At 38.8% G+C, this 20,858-nt stretch overlaps 1 protein-coding gene across 1 annotated transcript; it reads left to right on the top strand.

Moving 5' to 3' along the window:
- Positions 1 to 3,093: 3,093 nt before the first annotated feature.
- PCDH20 (protocadherin 20) lies at positions 3,094 to 7,033 on the top strand. Its single transcript, XM_054586630.1, has 2 exons — positions 3,094 to 3,225; positions 4,307 to 7,033. Exons 1-2 carry the CDS (start codon positions 3,094 to 3,096, stop codon positions 7,031 to 7,033), a joined length of 2,859 nt encoding a protein of 952 aa, XP_054442605.1.
- Positions 7,034 to 20,858: the final 13,825 nt, after the last annotated feature.

Below are 20,858 nucleotides of genomic sequence, written 5' to 3'. Positions count from 1 at the left end.
AAATTGAACAGAAATGTGTGATGACTTATCTAAAGTCACATAGTAACTTAACAACAACCACTAGAACAGAATCCAAATCCCCTGGTTGGGCTCAGTGTATCATCTATTGTATCAAGTTATTTTCTTTCTGTATAGAAAAAACAGGTTTGGGAGGCATATAATCTAACTATTCTTCTGGATCGATTTTTACAAAATACCTTGGGAAGCAGGCCCAGAGAAATCGAGACATCTGAGAAGTTCCTAAATACTGTTTTCAACGAAATATTAATAGCACAGAAGCTCTCTAAGTCACCTTTAGAAAGAAATATGTGACACCAGATGGTAGGTCACAGGGCTAGTATCATATGGAACAGGAGTTTAGGAATTCTTTTACCCAGTGCCCAGGGAAAAGGTGGAGGAAAAGAAAGAAGGACATGTGGTCTTTTTTGGGGGAGGGCAGGGGGGACAATTACAGCATACACCTTCATGCAACCCTTGGTTAGATCTTCAAACAGGAAAGATAATAACAAGAAGCTCAGTTGACAGTTTGGAATGTGGCACGTAAGGTGTTACCCCAAATTCTGCCAAGTTCTCCCAGGCTTGATGACAAACTTCCATGCAGAGACTTTGCAATCACCACAGTAACTTAAAGCAAAGGCAGTTATTATTGTCATTTCAAACATTATCTCCACAGCATGTTTAATTCCTCAGTTTCAAAGCACATTATAGTTCCTGTTTGTACTTTTGAGAAATACTCTAGAAACCTATTGCTGAATATGTAGATTTAATTTCTTGCCGACTTAGCAAAGGGGAGAAGGAATAATAACCTTTCCCTCAGAGAGCAGCCGGAAGACATGGCCAGAAGACCAAGATTCTGCTGGGAGTGGGTACGGGGACACTTGAACAAAGTGCATCTGGGCTCAAAGCATCCCCTGCAAAGCAAACGACCTAAGATTTCAGGGAAAATTATAGACAGTTGAGAAAATAATTACAAAGGAGTGATGTCACTTCAATTAGACTAACTTTATAAATGTTAGTTCCCGTAGAGTGTCGTCATAAACAAAGGAAAAACTAAAGAAAGAGATTTCTATATTTTTCCCCAAATAAAAGACAAGTGATCTTAACTCGTTGGAGCAGGCATAAGCTGTGAGGGGACAAACAGCTCCCTGCTGTCATTACCTGTAGAATTACCTGCTGTCATTAGCTGTAGAATTAATTCAGATTGTGGGTCTAGCCTGCACATACACTGATAGATTGACTAATTCTGGCCATGTGCCCCAAACTTCCAGAAGCTGTGGGTATTGTGTGAAGACATAAATTAAACACATTTCAGAAGCCGCTTCATTCTGATTTTTGGAGTCCAATATGTTTCAACTACAGACCCCAAAGTAAATGTTTACCATTCAGAACTAGCAGCTGAAGAAGCAGGAGAGGCAAATCATACTTCCTGACTGCGCTTTGTTTATCAGTTGTGTAATGGCCTTATACCCACGTGACCATGTCCTTATGCGCATGCTTACTCCATCAGCACTCCAATTTCACTCTAACGAGGTTAAGGGAGCTAATTTTATATACCAATTCAGATTCTTTGCCAGATTGTGTTATAGGGGGTTTTGTTTGTGAACTCCATGTATAGTTCCATTCGGTCAATAAGAAGCTGTTATACACACCAGGTGTTTTGATGTGCATTGTCAATATAAGGACTCTGTGTCTCTAGCATTAGTGGATAAAAGAAAATAGGAAGGGACAGAGGAAAAACAATTAGCTCAGCCAAGTAACTTATATTCTATTTAGCATAACATTGAATTAAAAAGAAAATTAAAGTGGTTCCTATGGAAAGCACAGGAATGTCAGATCCTTCTATGACTTAAGAGGGAGACGTTTTCCACTCTAGGCTCAGTCCCTGGAGTTTTACATTCAGGGCAGAGCACAGGATATCTGGAAGCCTAGTGATGAAGAGAAATGTCTACTCAGGGAAAGGCCAATGGTCTTTTTCATTACTGATATGACACCCTGCAGATCAAAAAGTGTTTCATTGACTTAATACACTGAACTCTCTCCAGCCCCGATTTTATAAATGAGGAAACAGGTCATATGACTCAACAGCCAGAATCTATGGTCTCAAAGCCAGAGAGGATATCCAAGTATTCTGCACCACACCCCTTCAGGATTCCTTTCTAAAAGACCACTTTCCCAGTAAGCATTACAAGGGGAAAAAATGTAATTATTTGAAAAGTAACCTTTTTTTTTTTTTTTAACCCAGGCTACAGCTAGCGCTCCCCCTCCACCCCAAAATGCATGTGAAATACGTTAAAATTCCTTGCAGGCAGAACCACTTCTGTTCCCCAACAACTGCTTCCACTTTTCCCCTTGGTTCCCTCCCTAGGCCGGAAGCCGCAGCTGCCTCTGAAGTGAGACTGCAGGGTAGACACCCAGAGAAGACCCTCGTGCCTACAAGTAGGAAACTAGCAGAAGCTCTGCCACCACCAGCAGCAAAGATTCAAAAGCAGAGCATGTCGAGAACTTCACCGAATTCATCTATTTGATTTTTCTGGTTCAGATCGCCTTCCAAAGAGTTTGAAATTCCTACTCTCCGCAAAATGCTTTTTTTTTTTTTTCCCTATATGCAAACACTACTGAATCCAAATCTTGTTAGAACTGGTGGCAGAGCAGGCGTTTTGGGATCGCACCTGTGACTGCTCTGTAGCGCAGAATTCCTCTCTCCGTACATTCAGATTTGCATGCATGCTTGTTCATTCTAATTCTCCCTCTCCTGCTTGCAAACTGTGGACTTGGGTTCTGAGTGGTGCGGCAAGGAGGGAGGCTGTGGGCACGCGCTCCGGTGCCCCCGACCAGGTGACGCCTCGTCGCAGTCTTCAGAGGCAAGTGCCCCGTTCTGGCTCCTCCTGTGAGGTCTGGACTTACAACCAAGTCCTGGGCAGGAAACCATGGCCGTGCCCTTCTGCCCCTCGCCCTTCTGCCCCCCTCAGCTCCGGTCCTAATTGACGAGCCAGTGACTATTGGCTGAAGTTCCCCGGCGATTTGCATGAACAGGGAGGGAGTGTCTTCTGCCGCCCTCCCATCAGGAGCGCGCTGACTGCAGCCTCGCTGGGAATGCGCGGCCGAGGGAATGCGCGCAGCTCGCGGGCCCTGGCAGTGAGCTGGCGCCCGGCGACCTGGCACCCGCGCCTGGATATGGGGCGGCTAAGTCGTCCCAGGAGCAGCACCAGCCACAGGAACCTGCCGGTAAGGGTTGGGGAGCAGAGCCCCGCGACAAGTTGCAGTACTGTTGGCAGTTCACACTCCTTGAGGGTTTTCAAACCTTTAACCTTAAGCCAAACTTCACGGGAAGATTGAGGGGAGGGAAAGGGAGTTGGGGATAATGTATCTTCATTTTAGCAAGGAATAGGCAAGTCCTTGGGTCCAGAGAGGAAGTTTCTGAAGCAGAAATGTAGGCAGATGAGGTGGAGGGGGTGGGGGTGGAGGCTCAATCTGCTTTAGATACTGGGGTTCAGAGATCGCTTTCCGCTGCCGGCATCTGGCCACGACTGCCTACAGCAATTGACAAACTGTTTTCGTATAATCATTTTCCGTGTTTACTTCTTTTCCTCTGGAGGAGGGGGATTAGTGAGAGCTTCAAAAGGGGTGGAGAGCCATATCTTTTCGATTTAATTTTATGTCCATGCTAAAAGGAAAATCACTTCTGACCTAAACTGTTTATTTACTGGGGGCAGGGGGCGGCGGGGGTCGAGCAGAAAGCGTGACGGTGTTTTCATATTATTATTACTGATACTGTTCTTGTTGTTATTGGTTTCATAATAAGGGGTGTACTACGTTTCGCGTTCCGGGGATTTTAGTGGTAGAAGCATTTCAGTGGAAGATAAACTGATAAATTGCCCGCCTCTCAGCGCCCTCCACCACCACCCCCTTCCCGCTCTCTAACCTACCCGGGTGGTCCCTGTCGCGTTGCGCAGTCCCAGGGTAAGAGTCCTCTCCACTCCGTGTGTGTTTCCTGGGATGCTCTACGGTTAGGGATTCTGGATGTTAACTGGATGGGGGAGGCGGGGAGATTAGAGAGAGAACAACAACAACAACAAAGATAAGTTCTAGTGACAACGCTGCCCCATAGATCTCTTCTTTGCAGCAAGTTTCCTCTCCGCCCGCCCCCCACCCCCCACCCCCCACTCCCCACTCTGACTAGAGAGGGTTTGCCTCTGGGAATGGTGATGAGCGCGGCCATAACCCGGGGCGCTGGTTTCTGACTCCAATCTCTGTGTTGCCGCGAGTATGTAATGAGGCTTCTCCTCCCCCTCCCCCCAACTTTCAGCATCTGGTTCTGTTTTTCCTCTTCGTGGGACCCTTCAACTGCCTTGCAAGTTACAGCCGGGCCACGGAGCTTCTGTACAGCCTGAACGAGGGGCTGCCCGCGGGGGTGCTCATCGGCAGTCTGGCCGAGGACCTGCGGCTGGTGCCCCGGGCGGCTGGGAGGCAGGACCAGCGGTCGCAGCCGCTGGAACGCACCGGCGCCGAGCCGAGCCCTCCTCTCTCCTTCAGCCTGGCCTCCCGGGGACTGAGTGGCCAGTACGTGACCCTAGACAACCGTTCAGGAGAGTTGCACACTTCAGCCCAGGAGATCGACCGGGAGGCCCTGTGCCTTGAAGGAGGCGGAGGGGCCGCCTGGGGCGGCAGCATTTCCATTTCCTCCTCCCCTTCTTCTGACTCTTGTCTTCTGCTTCTGGATGTACTGGTCCTGCCTCAGGAATACTTTAGGTTTGTGAAGGTGAAAATAGCTATCCAGGACATCAATGACAACGCCCCGGAGTTCCCTGTTTCCCAAATCTCGGTTTGGATCCCAGAAAATGCACCTGTAAACACCCGGCTGGCTATAGAGCATCCGGCCATGGACCCAGATATAGGCACTAATGGGGTGCAGACCTACCGCTTACTGGACTACCATCGTATGTTCACCCTGGACGTGGAAGAAAATGAGAATGGGGAGCGCACTCCCTACCTAATTGTCATGGGACTGTTGGACAGGGAGACCCAAGACCAGTATGTGAGCATCATCATAGCTGAGGATGGCGGGTCTCCGCCGCTGTTGGGCAGTGCCACCCTCACCATTGGCATAAGTGACATTAATGACAATTGCCCTCTTTTCACAGATTCACAGATCAATGTCACTGTGTTGGGGAATGCTACAGTGGGCACACCAATTGCAGCTGTCCAGGCTGTGGATAGAGACTTGGGGGTCAATGCTCAGATCACCTACTCGTACAGCCAGAAAGTTCCTCGAGCATCCAAGGATTTATTCCACCTGGATGAGACCACTGGAGTCATTAAACTTTTCAGTACCATTGGGGGAAGTGTCCTCCAAACACACAAGCTCACCGTCCTGGCTAATGGGCCAGGCTGCATTCCTGCTGTGATCGCTGTCCTGGTGTCGATTATTAAAGTCGTTTTCAGGCCACCTGAAATCGTTCCTCGTTATATCGCAAATGAGAGAGACGGTATTGTTTACCTGAAAGAACTGGAACCTGTTAACACTCCAATTGCTTTCTTCACCATTAGGGACCCAGAAGGTAAATACAAGGTGAACTGCTATTTGGATGGTGAAGGCCCATTTAGGTTGTCACCGTACAAACCGTACAATAATGAATATTTGCTAGAAACCACAAAACCTATGGATTATGAGCTACAGCAGTTCTATGAAATAGCTGTGGTGGCCTGGAACTCTGAAGGATTTCATGTCAAAAAAGTTATTAAAGTGCAACTTTTAGATGACAATGATAATGCTCCTGTTTTCCTTCAATCCTTGATAGAACTAACCATTGAAGAAAACAATGCACCCAATGCCTTTTTGACTAAGCTGTACGCTACAGATGCTGACAGTGGAGAGAGAGGCCAAATTTCATATTTTCTGGGACCCGATGCTCCATCGTATTTTTCCTTAGACAGTGTCACAGGAATTCTGACAGTTTCCACTCAGCTGGACCGAGAAGAGAAAGAAAAGTACAGGTACACGGTCAGAGCTGTTGACTCTGGGAAGCCACCCAGAGAATCAGTAGCCACTGTGGCTCTCACAGTGTTGGATAAAAACGACAACAGCCCTAGGTTCATCAACAAGGACTTCAGCTTTTTTGTGCCAGAAAACTTTCCAGGATATGGTGAAATTGGAGTAATTAGTGTAACAGATGCCGATGCGGGGCGAAATGGATGGGTCGCTCTCTCTGTGTTGAACCAGAGTGATATTTTTGTCATAGACACAGGAAAGGGCATGCTGAGAGCCAAAGTCTCTTTGGACAGAGAGCAGCAAAGCTCCTATATGTTGTGGGTGGAAGCTGTTGATGGGGGTGAACCTGCCCTTTCCTCTACTGCAAAAATCACAATTCTCCTCCTAGATATCAATGACAACCCTCCTCTTGTTCTATTTCCTCAGTCTAATATGTCTTACCTGTTGGTACTACCTTCTACTCTCCCCGGCTCCCCAGTGACAGAGGTCTATGCTGTTGACAAAGACACAGGCATGAATGCTGTCATAGCTTACAGCATCATAGGAAGAAGAGGTCCTAGGCCTGAGTCCTTCAGGATTGACCCTAAAACTGGCAACATTACTTTGGAAGAGGCACTGCTGCAGACAGATTATGGACTCCATCGTTTGCTGGTAAAAGTGAGTGATCATGGTTATCCCGAACCTCTCTATTCCACTGTCATGGTGAACCTCTTTGTTAATGACACTGTCAGTAATGAGAGCTACATTGAGAGTCTTTTAAGAAAAGAACCTGAAATTAATATAGAGGAGAAAGAACCACAGATCTCAATAGAACCAACTCACAGGAAAGCCGAATCTGTGTCCTGTATGCCCACCTTAGTCGCTCTTTCTGTAATAAGCTTGGGTTCTATCACACTGGTAACAGCGATGGGAATATACATCTGCTTAAGGAGAGGGAAAAAGCATCCCAAGGAAGACGAAAATTTGGAAGTACAAATTCCACTAAAAGGAAAAATTGACTTGCACATTAGAGAGAGGAAACCGATGGATATTTCCAACATTTGATGCTTCATTGTGGAATAAAACAGAGACGTTGTAACTGACTTTGGGTAGTCTTCACCACCTAAACAAGATGGTGTGGATAGCAGTTCCAATGGAGGACAACTAATTTATAATTTGTACTATGTTGTAAATAGATGTTTACAGGTTTTTAAATTCAAAATCAAAGGCTATAAAATATGTACAGCATTTTTTAATGAAAAGTAGTACTAACAGCTATAAAACTTATAAAAAAATCTCAGATGCGATTTGCAGGTTTCATACACCAAGCAGATGATAAAACCTGGGAGTAAGGTAAGAAAATGGCACATTGTGTTTTTTGTCTAAAAAGTCTTTTAACCACAAGAGGGCATCAGCTGCTCCTTTGCAGGGAACTGTTTTGAGGTATTATACATGACAGTTATACATCAAATTAATGAAAGAGTATATTTTAAATATATTGTTTTTAACATTTAACAGATATGAAATTAAAGTGAACTGAATTTCATCACACTTAAACATATGATAAAAATGCATTTGTAAACAGTATGTTTATCTCCTAAGTATGTCATGTGTAGTTCTAAAGAGAAGGCATTACGAAGAAGTGCAATTTCTGGGGTTTGTTTGTTTTTTTTTTCCCAGTAAGGATAAAAACACTGCCATGTGTAAAAGATTTGACCTGCTGAAGACTATTTTACTTTCTGCACTCCAACTGCTTTCTGTTTGCCTTACCACTGCACTTGCTATTATTACAGGGGGAAATACATATATTCTTCTTTACAGAAATGTAACTAGAAATGTATCCAAGAAAAACAGCCAGAAGCAAGAAATGTTTCAATCCTAAATTGCTTCATAGGTGTCCAGGACATTTTAGTGCTTTCAAAACGTGTAAGCAGTACTTCATATTTGGGTTATATATTAGTTTTATATGCTTAAACACATCTATCACATAAGAAAATATTAGAAATCATATTAAAGCAGAAATATTGCAGAAGCTGGTTGTTTTAGTTGGGCCTTTTATATGAAAGTTATACTTCTCTTTTTGTTGTTGTTTAGGTTTGTTGGTTACCATTTCTCGCTTCTTTTCTTTGGCACTGGATTAAGTCCAAGAGTATTTGTACACCCAGCAGCAGATTTCTTTGATAATCTAGCTTTTGCTGAATCTTTTGCAATGATGCAAACTGGTTCATCAGTGATTGATCACTTTCACTTCTTTGTGTGAGCTGGAAATTTTATTGTCTATGAGAGCTGTAGCAAAATTACCTGTATAAACAAGTAAAATGTTAGCTTAAACTGAATCACTCTACTTTTTTGGCATCCTGTGTCTGTACTGTACCAAAAGTGTTTATATGTCTGCAAATTAAAAGTATATATTTTCATAATTTCTTTCTCATTTTTACCATTTTCTATTTTAACCTGGCTTCTTCTTTCACTGAAGTGCCTGTTACTGGCATTTGTTTGCTTCTAAAGGTAAATGTGAGTAAACTATAAATATTCTGTTATGCTAAAGTTTATATTAAACTATTTCATTACTCAATGAAACATTGGGTAAATTATTAAATATGCGTGTAGTTATAGACACATATATATGAGAGTATGCCTATATGTTTGCTAGAAGTTCATATGATAATTTATATTCATGCATGTACACATGAATATTAATTTATTGATTTAATATCAATTATAATCAATCATGTACTACATAATTATAGCAATCCTGTTAGCTATTTTACAACAGCTTTCAATAAATTTTAAAAGAAAAATATATTGCAAAAATATTTTTGAATGCAAATACCCAAGACCTTTTGGATTTGTATTGACCTTATTTTTCTCGTTTCCATCAATTTGACAATATGAATAAAATGTAAGCATATGAGGCAGCACTGTTTGTTACAAAAAGGAAGTATATTTTTTATTGGAAATTTCTTTTGTATGAGCGGCACCTGGGCTAAGAAACTAAGATCATTTAATCCTGAAAATTTTTCATTTATAATTGATGTATAGCCATGAGGAAACCATTCTTTACAATCCGTGTGTGTGTGTGTGTGTGTGTGTGTGTATCTTATTTCTCTTTTTTTAAAATAAAGAACCACATATAAAACAAGTAGCACCATTAATTAAAAAAAAAAACTCTGTAAGTGCAATGACTTGATGAGTAAAAATAACAAAATATTCATTTCAAAATTTGGAGAAGGTTCACATGTTTGGGGGTATGGACTTCATCTCTGGCATGAGAAACACCTGTAACATTAATAAAAAGACATATTTCTGAATAACTCATTGTGCCAGGATTTCCTTTACAAAAACATCTCATTCACATTAAAAAAACATTTATAACAAGGGAAGTTAAAGTAAATTAAACTCAAAGATAATAGCCTCTTTTTACTAACACCTTGTGCTAGAGCAGTTGCCAAAATGTATGCTAATCATGTCAATGTTGTTAGCTGAGCTGGCACAAAAATAAACGTTCCATTCATTAAAACCCCTAATATCCATTTAACAGTTTGAGAACCAGGAGTCCTCTTTGCCCAATTTAATGAAGAAGAGATTGCTCTGATCTTTACACTGCCAAATCCATTCCTCTACCACAGAGAAAATTGTTCATTAATTTGGATTGGGAAATTTAAAACCAATATAGCAATTTCAGCTACAGGAGAAGCAATTTACATTATTTGACTCTTTAGGGTAGATTCCCTCACCCTATTTTTTTTTTTTTTTGAAAAAGAGTTTTCTTGGCAGTTGTGTTCCTTAAAGTGGTGGTTTAAAAGGAAAAGAAAAAAAAGCTTCTCTTAAAACAGCTTTATCATGTCGGTGTATTTTTTTAAAAATCCATATTTTTTGTGTGTGTTTTGGGAGCTCTCTGTATGTTTTATGAAAACACCAGGCATGATCTTGCTATGACATGACATCATTGAAGAATATTAGGGATGGTGTATAAAGTTGACTTGATGGCAGTAAAATCTCTCTTAAAGGTTCCAATTTGTGCTCCTAGGAAGTTTCTCAGTTGAAAACTGTTAGAGAAATTGAGCAGCCTTTTCCCCTGGAGACTCTGGTTCCAATCTTTCCTCAGTGAAGCAAGGGCTCTGTGGGGTCCTGACCTTTGGCAGACAGTGGGGAATGTAGTGAAAGGACAGCCTGAGCGTATGGTGCTCTTCAGCGCCACTGGGCAGCCTTGCTCGAGCAGGCCAGAGACATAGCCACCTAGGCATTTTTTTTCTTGTAAAGTAGATTTGCTCACTGCAGGAAAGCAGTAAATTCCTCAAAATATTATTTTCCTGATTTATGTAATTTCTCCCTAGCCATGGTCCTTTACAGTGTAGGGCATCAATAATTATTTATTGAAAGACCCTTAACAGTCTTTCATTTAGTTATGTAAATGGACTGAAAGCAGAAAAAACAATTGATCAATTAAAAAACTGGTAATCCCTGAGCAAAAAGACACCATGCTTTTTCAAGTTAATTCTATTTCTGATAAAAGCATCATGTATATTTTTCAGATGCTATATACATAAATACATTGTCTATAATCATTTTAAAATGTCAGTCATTATATATAACTGCTTTAAAAATAGTAGCATGCTTTTCTCTGATAAATTCCTACTGGGAATGTATTCCTTTAAGGGCATAAAACAAAATTGGGTGAACTTTAAGGCTTAACCCACTAATGTCAAGAAGAAAGAATATTGTGATGATTAAAAAAGAAATCCTTTAGTCATCCACTGGATACATGTTTACTTTAGTCCTCTAATTATCAGGGATGTGGCTGAGAAGACAGAGTCCCTTGATGAACTGAGGTGTAAAAACGCCCAATGAAAAAACCTTCCATCTCTAAACGCTGTGTGGGAGAAGCACCTATTGCCAGGATGCTGTGGGAGCAGGACCTAACCCAGCACAGGGAACTGTTGGAGAAGGCTTCCCAAAGGAGGTGATTCTTAGGTTGGGCCCTCTCAGAGGAGGTCATGTTTACACAGAGAATAAGAGAGAGGAGAGGAAGAGGAGGAAATAGTGTGCAAGGCACATATGTAAAAGTGACCATGTCATGATTGAAGAACCATAAGTATTATTATTATTCTTGGCTGACAGGATGAACAAAATAAAAGATACTGTTGACACTAAGGTTGGAGATGTAAGGGTATAGCAAATAATAAAGGGACTCATATGCCATACTTAGAGTTTGCTATTTTATTCCAAAGGTAATGGGAATTTTAAGGATTTTGACCAGGGAATTTTTACTTTAAAAAATCATTTTGGTCATGTGGGGAATTTGTGTTGAAGAAGTTTCTGGAAAATGGATACAAGATAACAGTGACAATTTAAGTGAAAGATGGAGCCTTAAACCAGGGAATATGAAAGAAATATGTTATGGAATATAGTGGCTAAATATTTTATAGATGATAAAGAAACTTGTTACACTAATAGGATAATCCATATGTGATAAATGAGAAGATTTATAACAATTGTAATTTCCTGTTGAGCCTGTTTTTTCCAAATTTAAAAAGGATGAGGAACTCGTTTACTAAACATCACATCAGCAGTGAAAGCAGGGGAGCCATAACTCCCTTTTTAATGTTGGATTTTATGATATAGATGGAATTTTAAAGACATTAATTTACCCAGTTTATTTCATACTTATGACAGTCAATTCTTTTCAATTTAATAAACACTACTGTGTGTGCATGTGGTAGATATTGCAACATGAGGTTGACCACATCAAGAATATTTTATCCAAGGCATTTTCAAATATTTAATGTGTACTTGCACTAAAAATTCCACATGCAGAAAACTTACACTGAATGTTAAACAAAAAAGGCAATAAAATATCAAGTGTAAAATATAAGATGTAAATACAATTTCACATGTTGTGTTACTATCAAGAAAGAAGGATATATCTGTTTCAGGCAATCCTGAACAAGATCCAGGAAATATAAATAGGTTAAACAGGTAGTTAGGGACAAGAAGTACATAGTCCTTGAGATTAAATATCACTTTTGGATTAAAAAAAAGTCACAACACATTTTATGCCTCAGTTTATCTCACATAAATGAATTTAATAGTATATAGTACCCACTGGTGGAAGTTTCAAATCTAGGCTAAATAAACATATAATAGATGTTAAAACAGTATTGTATGCAACCGTGGTTTCAAGAAAGTCATTTGTCCTATCTTCCAAAAAATTATCTCTCCTAAAACTCACCTGAAAGGAAATTATGAATTTACTCTGTTTCATGGTATAATTTTAAAAATCAAATAAGTTAGTTGATACAAAATATTTCATACAAGTAAAGTGTTCCACAAATATTACTGTAATCATTGCTCCTGGAATTAAACAGTGTGCTATAAGGTTCTCTTAGCAATTTTTTCACTTATTCTTTTATCAGATTCATTCAACCAATGTTTTTATTATACAAGAAAAATCTATGAAATTGGTAGTGTTTTAGCTTAAGGGCCTATTTCCTCAACATATTATATTTATCCTCATTATCCGTTTCTTAGGCCCTTTGACTTTTTTTCCCTTTTTTTCTCATGTTGAGTAAATATGTCCCTTTTCATTTGGAAATCTCATGAGGGATAGGACTATGACTTCAATTGTCAGACTACAGAATTTAAGAGATAATTTAGTCCAACCTCCTCATTTCAGAGTTGCATGAAAAAAAGACCTAGAAAATCAAGAAAAGTTTTCACATCTGAAGGGAATTAGAATAGAAAATAGCATTCATGAATGTGAAAAAATAAAGTCATACAACAGCAAAGTTAGTTTCCTTCAAATATTTCCCTTAAAATACATACTTTAATATTAGTTTCATTAAGTTAACCAAAGTGTTACACATACAAGGACAATATACCAAATGTTAAAGAAAAATTTCATCTAAGGTCATTCAAAACTAATTAAAATGAGTTAGTAAGACTCATGTACCTTCCCTTCATGCACTTGGAGAAAAAAAAGATACAATTTAAAAAATAAATTTATACCTAATAAAGAGAAAAAATATGAAATTATAAAATTATGTATTTGATAAATATATAATTGCAAGAAAACAGTAAAAGAATAAAACTTTAGGAGATTAGAGAACAGATAAAACTAACCAAGGAAAATTTTATGAACCCTACAGAAAAATGAAAGGAATACACTTGATTTATAATTATGGGAATAATTATTTATCATTATTTATAAATAACTATGGGAATAATTATTTACTTATGGAAATTCATATATATATTAGATATAGAAAAGGCAGGTTCAAGTGTGGAAACAAGGGACATAATTGATTTGAAAATAAAGATGACAGGCTCACATATAGTTGAAGTAAATAAAGGTAAACCAAGAATGACTAAATGTTAGGAACTCACTAAATCACAAATTTTACAATCTTAAAGGAAGTTTGGATTATTGAGCTTCTTACAGTTTAGGGTATAGTACCCAGAAGCTTTAACAAAACTAAAAACTATTATCATCAACTATTTACTTACTAAATATACTCATTATGTTGTTTACATTAGTTTTCTCAACCTGGAGAATAATCTTTCAAAGAATGGAAGAAAACCTTCCCTTGTGCTTAGCACAATGTCTTGCTTATAATAGGCTAAGAGTAAATTGTCTTACTTAGATTGAATCATCTAAGCATTCAAATTTAGCAAAGCCAACTATCTTGCACATATTTGATTTCTTGATCTAGTACTGCAAAATATTTTTTCCTACAAAAACCACTCTAAAACAAATCATTTCCCCATCTCTTTTACAAATGTATTTAGCAAATGAATGTACAGATTTCATGGAAGAAAAACTGAGTATAAGTTGGCCTATAAGATTTTTCAAACTAAGAGATTTAATAAAATTTAAGTGAAAAAAATTGATTCCTTTTTTGTGTTTTACGCTTGATTCAGGACACAATGTTTGACGTTCCATGACATACCAACATTGCCAATCAAAGCATTTGGTGGGGAATGTCAATTAGTCCAATTAAAGAAGAATTCCAGAAGATCTTAGTAGTGAATGTACATGTAAGAAAAGAAAAGCAAAACTTATAAAACATCCGTCTGACTGAACCAGGAGGAATCTTTAGATACCAATGTTTTCTTCCCCTTCAAGCTTCCTTAATCATACTCAATCACCCTGTTGACTTGTCATAAGGGAAGATCAGTATTTTCAGAATCCATTTATTAGCCTGTCTGTGGTAGGCAGAATAGGCTCCCCCCAAAATGTTCATTCCTTAATGCATGGAACCTATGAATACATTATGTTACATGGCAAGAGCGTTCTTGCAAAAGTAACTGACACTATGAAACTTAAAATAGGGATATATCCAGCTTAGGGAACTAGAAAGGCTGCGAACTCACAGTCAGCAAGGAAATGGGTATTGCAGTCCTAATAACTGCATGGAACTGCATTCACCAACAACCTGACTGAGAATGGAAGTGAACTCATCCACGGAGTTTCCAGAAACCTGTACAGCTCTCTTGACACCTTGATTTCTGCATCACAAAACACCCAGCAGAGGACCAGCTGAGCCACTCTGCACCCAGACTTCTGACTTTAGCCTGGGAGTTAATAAATGGGTAGCATTTTTAGTGATAATTTTGAGGTAATTTTTTTAAAGCAGTACTAGAAAACTACTATAGTATCCTGAAAAATACAGTATGCATCCATTAAGAGCCAAGTTTATTTGATTCATTCTAACAAAACATGGTTTTATTTTGGATAACTTTTATAACAAATGCTTGAATATTTTTTTTACAAAAGAAATGTGTTGAATACATATCTAATCATAATTTTCCAAATAAAGAAAAAAACTTAAAATAATCAATATAACTGTAATGGAAAAGAAAACCATGCACTGTTAACCTACTGTGTTCCAGGCAGTGGGTCTCTGCCACTTAGACTCTATGCTCATTTTTCTTTTACTGAGTCACAGAAATAAACAGAAAATGAGAGGTGTTTATATTTCCATAAAAGACTTCTCAGTTGACTAGAGCTGTAATGAATAGTGCAGGATTGTTGAATTCATCTTAGACCCAATTTGGGATGAGAGGAACTGAATAACTGATATTTGTAATGGAGGTATATTGTGGAGGATGGATGTGTTGCAATTGCGTATATAAAAGGTTGCTCTGATGAAAAAAGATACATGTTAAAATGTATATCTTTTGTTGTTATTGCAGACAAAATAGCCTCTCTAATGAATGAGTCTCTGCAATGGATGGATTACTTGAAGTGACCTATAATCTCTAACTCTGTGAAAAAAAGCACTTTGGGGAGTGGGGATTTTTTTGTTGTTTTTTTAACATTCATATTCTACTTTCCTACCAACTTTACTTCCTATTCAAAAGCTGCTTCACTCTATACAATAAATTCACATTAGAAGATAAAATTCATTAGAATCACTGGTTTAGTATGCATTGACTTTTTATTGGGCATTTACTATTGGCATATCCAATACATAATGCATAGGACTATATTAAAAAATACATTTTGTCCTGGTAAAATGATACCATTTTGCAAATGCAGGAAAATGTTTGGATTCATATCAGAACTCCTGTGACTGAAAGGTTGAGATGTTCTCCCTCGTTTTGCAAAAATACACGTTGCTTTCTTAAATGTATGCAATTCTTTTCCACATGTATCTCAGTCATTTTTTTTTTTTTATTTTACTGTTGTTCTAGTAAGGCTGTCCCGACTTTTCCCCTATTGCTCTCCACTGCCGTGCCCACCCCCCTGCTCCCACAGTAAATCCCTCCCCTGTTGTCCATGTCCATGTGTCTTTTATACATGTTCTTTAACTAGACCCTCCCCTTTCTTCCCTTCCTACTCCCCCACCTCTCCTCTGGTCTCTGTCAGTCTGTTCCTTATTTCTAAGCCTCTGGTTCTATTTTGCTCATATGTTTCTTTTGTTCATTAAGTTCCTGTTATAGGTAAAATCATATGATATTTGTCTTTTGCCCCCTGGTTTATTTCACTTAACATAATACTCTTCAATTTTACCCATGCTGTAGCAAAAGGTAGGAATTCTTCCTTTTATCTTCAAGATTCTTTTTTTAAAAAAATTATTTATTTTTAAAGAAAGGGGAAAAGAGGAGAAAGAGAGGGAGAGGAACATCAATGTGTGGTTGCTTCTCACACACCCACTACTGGGGACCCAGGCTGCAACCCAGGCACATGCCCTGACAGGGAATCAAACCAGCGACCCTTTGGTTCATAGGCCAGCACTCAGTCCACTGAGCCACACAAGCTAGGACAGTTTTTCCTTTCTTTGTGCTACTAGCATTCCACTGTGTAAATGCACCTTAGTTCCATTGATCCTCTCATTTACTGATGGACACTTAGGCTGTTTCCAGCACTTGGCTGTTGTAAATAATGCTGTTATGAACATTGGGATTCTTAGGTTCTTTTGAATTGGTGTTTTGGGATTCTTAGGATATAATCCCAGCAGTGTAATTGCTGGGTCAAAAGGCAGTTCCATTTTTAGCTTGTTGAGGATATTCCAAACTGTTTTCCACAGTGGCTGCACCAGTCTGCATTCCCACCAACAGTATACTAGGGTTCCCTTTTCTCCACATCCTTGCCAGCACTTGTTGTTTGTTGATTTGTTAATGATGGCCATCCTGACAGGTGTGAGGTGGCATCTCATTGTGGTTTTAATTTGCATCTCTCTGATGGCTAGTGATGTGAGCATCCTTTCATATGTCTATGAGCCCTCTGTGTATCCTCCTTGGTGAGGTGTTTATTCAGGTCCTTTGCCCATTTTTAAATTGGATTGTTTGCCTTCCTGGTGTTGAACCTTATGAGTCCTTTATAAATTTTGGAGATCAAATCCCTGTCTGAGGTATCATTGGCAAATATGTTCTCCCATAGAGTTGGTTCCCCATTCATTTCTATGATGTTTTCTTTTGCCCTGAAGAAGCTTTTTAGTTTGATGTAGTCCCATTTATTTACAGTTTCTTTTATTTCCCTTGCCCTAAGAGATAAAGTGGCAAAAATATTGCTGCATAGGATATCTGATATTTTCCTGTTTATCTTCTCCTCTAGGACTTTTATGGTGTCCTGGCTTACATTTAAGTCTTTATTCATCTTGAGTTTATTCTGGCGTATGGTGTAAGTTGGTCGTCTAGTTTCATTTTTTTGCATGTACTTATCCAGATCTCCCAACACCATTTATTGAAGAGTCTATTTTTACTCCATTGTATGCTTCTGCCCCCCTTAGTCCAATGCCAATTGATCATAGACACATGGGTTTATTTCTGGGCTCTCTATTCCCTTCCATTGGTCAATGTGTCTGTTTTTATGCCAGCACCAGACTGTTTTGAGTACAGTGGCTTTCTAATATAGTTTGACATCAGACATTTTGATCCCTCCTACTTTGTTCTTCTGTATGTCAGTCAATTCTGATAATTGTACAGATATTGTTCTAAATTCTAATCTAATAAAAAAATGAAAATTGGAGACACTGGTTCAAATAAATTTAAAATACAAACAAGAAAAAATGTATCCAAAGAATAAAATTTTCTTATAGTTATCAAGAAAGAATTGGGGTGGAGAGCTAGGAGATTGTACGTGATCATTTAGAGCACATTTTAGAAAGAAGTTGGGAAAGTCGCTCATGGAACAAGATATCACATTTCAAAGTGTTGCCCAATTCTAAGCTACACTTTCACACAAAGAACAGGTTTCCCCCCATTATTTGTTTAATCACCCACTAGGTTGTGGAATAATTTGTTCTCAGGTTATTCACTCATGAAGAACATTTAGGATGTGGAGAAGCTAAAAAACTGAAATTTCACATACAGGTGATATGCCTGTTTTTTTCTTCTCTTCTGGAAAGTTTAACTGTTGGTTAAACATGAACCAAGTACTGATGATGGAACTTCCTGAAGAACTTGAAGGAGATCAGCATCTACAAATGTATGCCCACGTGGTCCCTCTCATATTTGGGTTGGGAAGGGGAGTTTTTTCAAACTTGTCAGGAAAACCTACAACATCAGAGAGTTTCTTCCCTGAATGTTTTCTGAGTAGTCCCTGCTGCATGGACCGCTGACGTGCCTCTACTGTCCCGACTAAAGTTTGAGGTGACCACCGCTCAGAAAAGGCTGGCAGCTGGCTACGCAACTTACAATCCTGGTAAGGTGACAAGTGTTATTTCCAGCCTTGCTACTCCATGGGTGGTAGGCAGATCAGTAGCAGCAACTGCATCTGATTTTTGTTAGACATGAAGAATCTAGGACCCATCCCAGATCTATTTAACCAAAATCTGTACTTAATAAGGTCCCTAGTTGATTTGTTTGTAAATTAAAAATCAATAAAAATGTGTTTGGAGTATTTCCTCTCAAGCTGTCTGCATGTTGAAAGAGTCTGCAGATTTAAAACAAACAAACAACACTGATACCTGGGTTTCTCCCCTTGTTTAAGTGATGTGGGGTATAGAATGGGGGTCGGGATTTCTATGAAGCACCCCAAGGGATTTGAATGTGCAGCAAAGTTTGAGAATCACTCTCTCAGAGTTCCATTATACCTATCACTTGCCATTTTTACTTGGTACACTAACACTCACCTTATTTGGGATTTCTTTTACCATTAGCCTCCCCTCCCAAAATGCTGTAAAATAGGACACTACTTTCAATACCAGCTAAAGACTGAACTCATAAATTAGTGCCAATCAGATCATTCTTTATGCATGTCATCATGACAATATTGTCTTGAGCATCAAAATAGCAGGCAAAGTAATTAAATGATACTAATATGTTTACCTTTTAGAAATTTTTATCTAGGACAGGTGTTGGAATATAATCCTGATGAGCACAGCAACTTTGTTTGTTTTTTTTTTAAGTGGTAGTTCTAGAACCTACAATTAATGTCTGATACATAGCAGAGACTCCATAAAATTATTTGTGCAGTGGATGAATAAATGCATGCATGAATGGCAGGAAGTCCTAACACATAAATTAGAGTAGCCATGTACTTTACAAGAAAACCATTTCATCCTGACTTTATAGAGCAAGATAACAGTGGTTTGGAGCTGGAACTGAGCTTGGGAGTAGTTCTCTGAGGAGGCTCTGTAGTGAGAGCAGGTATGATCTGCCCCATTGGCTTACGTACCCTAGTGCTCTGGTAGAGGGTAAGACATGCTCAAGAGGGCAAAAATGAGGGCGTGGGTCACAGAAGTATAATGTATGGCCACTGGGGCCAAAGATGTAATTTTTTATGATGCTTTCCTTTTCCAGGGTCTGTAAATCCTGTTTCAACTACCAATATAGAGATGTTTAATAAGAAGGAAGATTATCAAATATAGAAGGAGAATATAGAAAAGAATATTCTAAGTATGAAAATTTGAAGTAAACAAAAATGGAATTACTAGCAATTTTAATTGTTGGGAATGAATGATATGCTGATGAGAATCTCACTACTTTTCCTCCAATTTCACATGACTGAAAAGAAACATGAAATACTGCCTTAGTAGACAAAGTTAAAAAAAAAGACAAGCAACATCCAACAAGTTAAAAAATATACATGTTTACAACCTGGATCTTCCAATTACTGATGTTGAAACCTTGGGGAAAATTCATAAATATCCATAAGCTACACTTCCCATAGACATACACAAGGAAATGACCATGGGTTGTTCTATGAATTAAAGACAATGCATGTAAAGCAGGTAGCACTATTCCTTGTACAAGGTAGCCAATCATTCAAATAATTTCCTTTTCACTACCCTTTTGGCTTCCCCACATTGTTTAAAGTATGGGGGGGGTGCAAAAAACAGGAACTGATTTATTAAAAATGTTTATTCTTACATGTTTAAACTTCAGTCACCTTCAAAGTACTCTCCATTTAAGGCAATACACCTATTGAGATATTTTTTACACCACTCAAAACAGCTTTTGAACTTGTCGATTCTGATGCTTTCTAATGCTTCTGCCAGTTTTTGCTGCAACTCTTCCACATTGGCAAAATGTTTCCCTCAGAGGACTTTTTTCATCCAGACAAGCAAACAAAAAAGTTGCTCAGGGCAAGATCGGGTGAATAGTGAGGGTGGGGCATTGGGGTCATGCTGTATTTGGTCAAAAACTGCTGAATAGTCAGCACAGTGTGGGCAGATGCACTTGTAAATCACCCAACATGAAATGGGCAAAAATGTTGAAAAAGTCTTCAAAAGAAATTCACTGAGGCTGAATGCAGCCTCTTATAACAATGCCAGCTGCTACACTGCTGCAGATAGGTTCTTAGAACATTCACCTAGTTGGGGAAGCCTGCATACTACAAGAGTCCTGCCCTCCAGAAGATAATTCTTGTTTTTTGGGAGATCCTCCCTTGTATGACACATCAAGACATAAAAATTTCCATGGCCAATTTTTGTATCATCAGGGCCTAGCACTAAACATTTGTTGAATGAACAGATAAAGGTGCTGGGCATTATTTTGGGTTTCAATTCGTTTGAATTGGGGCAGGAGGGAGACCCATGTAGATCTATCAAAATTGAATCATTAATTAACTTATTAAAAATTCTCAGTAAGCATCCAGTATGTAGCATGTACAGAGATACTTTAAATGTGTGCAATTGGAAATATCCTTTACAGCTCAGAGTTTAGTAAAGGATACTGAAAGTAAAAGTGCAATTTAATGGGATAAATGTCTTAATTGTGGATAAATAAAGCCAAGATAATCAATTCAAACATTTGGTTTACATTATTTTGTGTGCAGCTGGTTCCAATTTCAAAATTGTTAATAATCTCAAGGCTGAGTACATTTCAATGTGTCCACACATATTGTCATAGCAGAAGAAGCAGGAAAGGCAAGCTGAAAGATTAGGGGAGTTTGGGCAATAGAGGCATCATCTGTTCCTTAGTATGCAGACTTTTTCTTTCT

Source organism: Pteronotus mesoamericanus, unplaced genomic scaffold (assembly GCF_021234165.1).
Source record: "Pteronotus mesoamericanus isolate MK-2021 breed Mesoamerican mustached bat unplaced genomic scaffold, CSHL_Meso_final contig_94, whole genome shotgun sequence".
Taxonomy (NCBI): Eukaryota; Metazoa; Chordata; class Mammalia; order Chiroptera; family Mormoopidae; genus Pteronotus; species Pteronotus mesoamericanus.
Note: the sequence above shows the minus strand (reverse complement) of the source record. Positions and strands in the feature narration are given on the sequence as shown.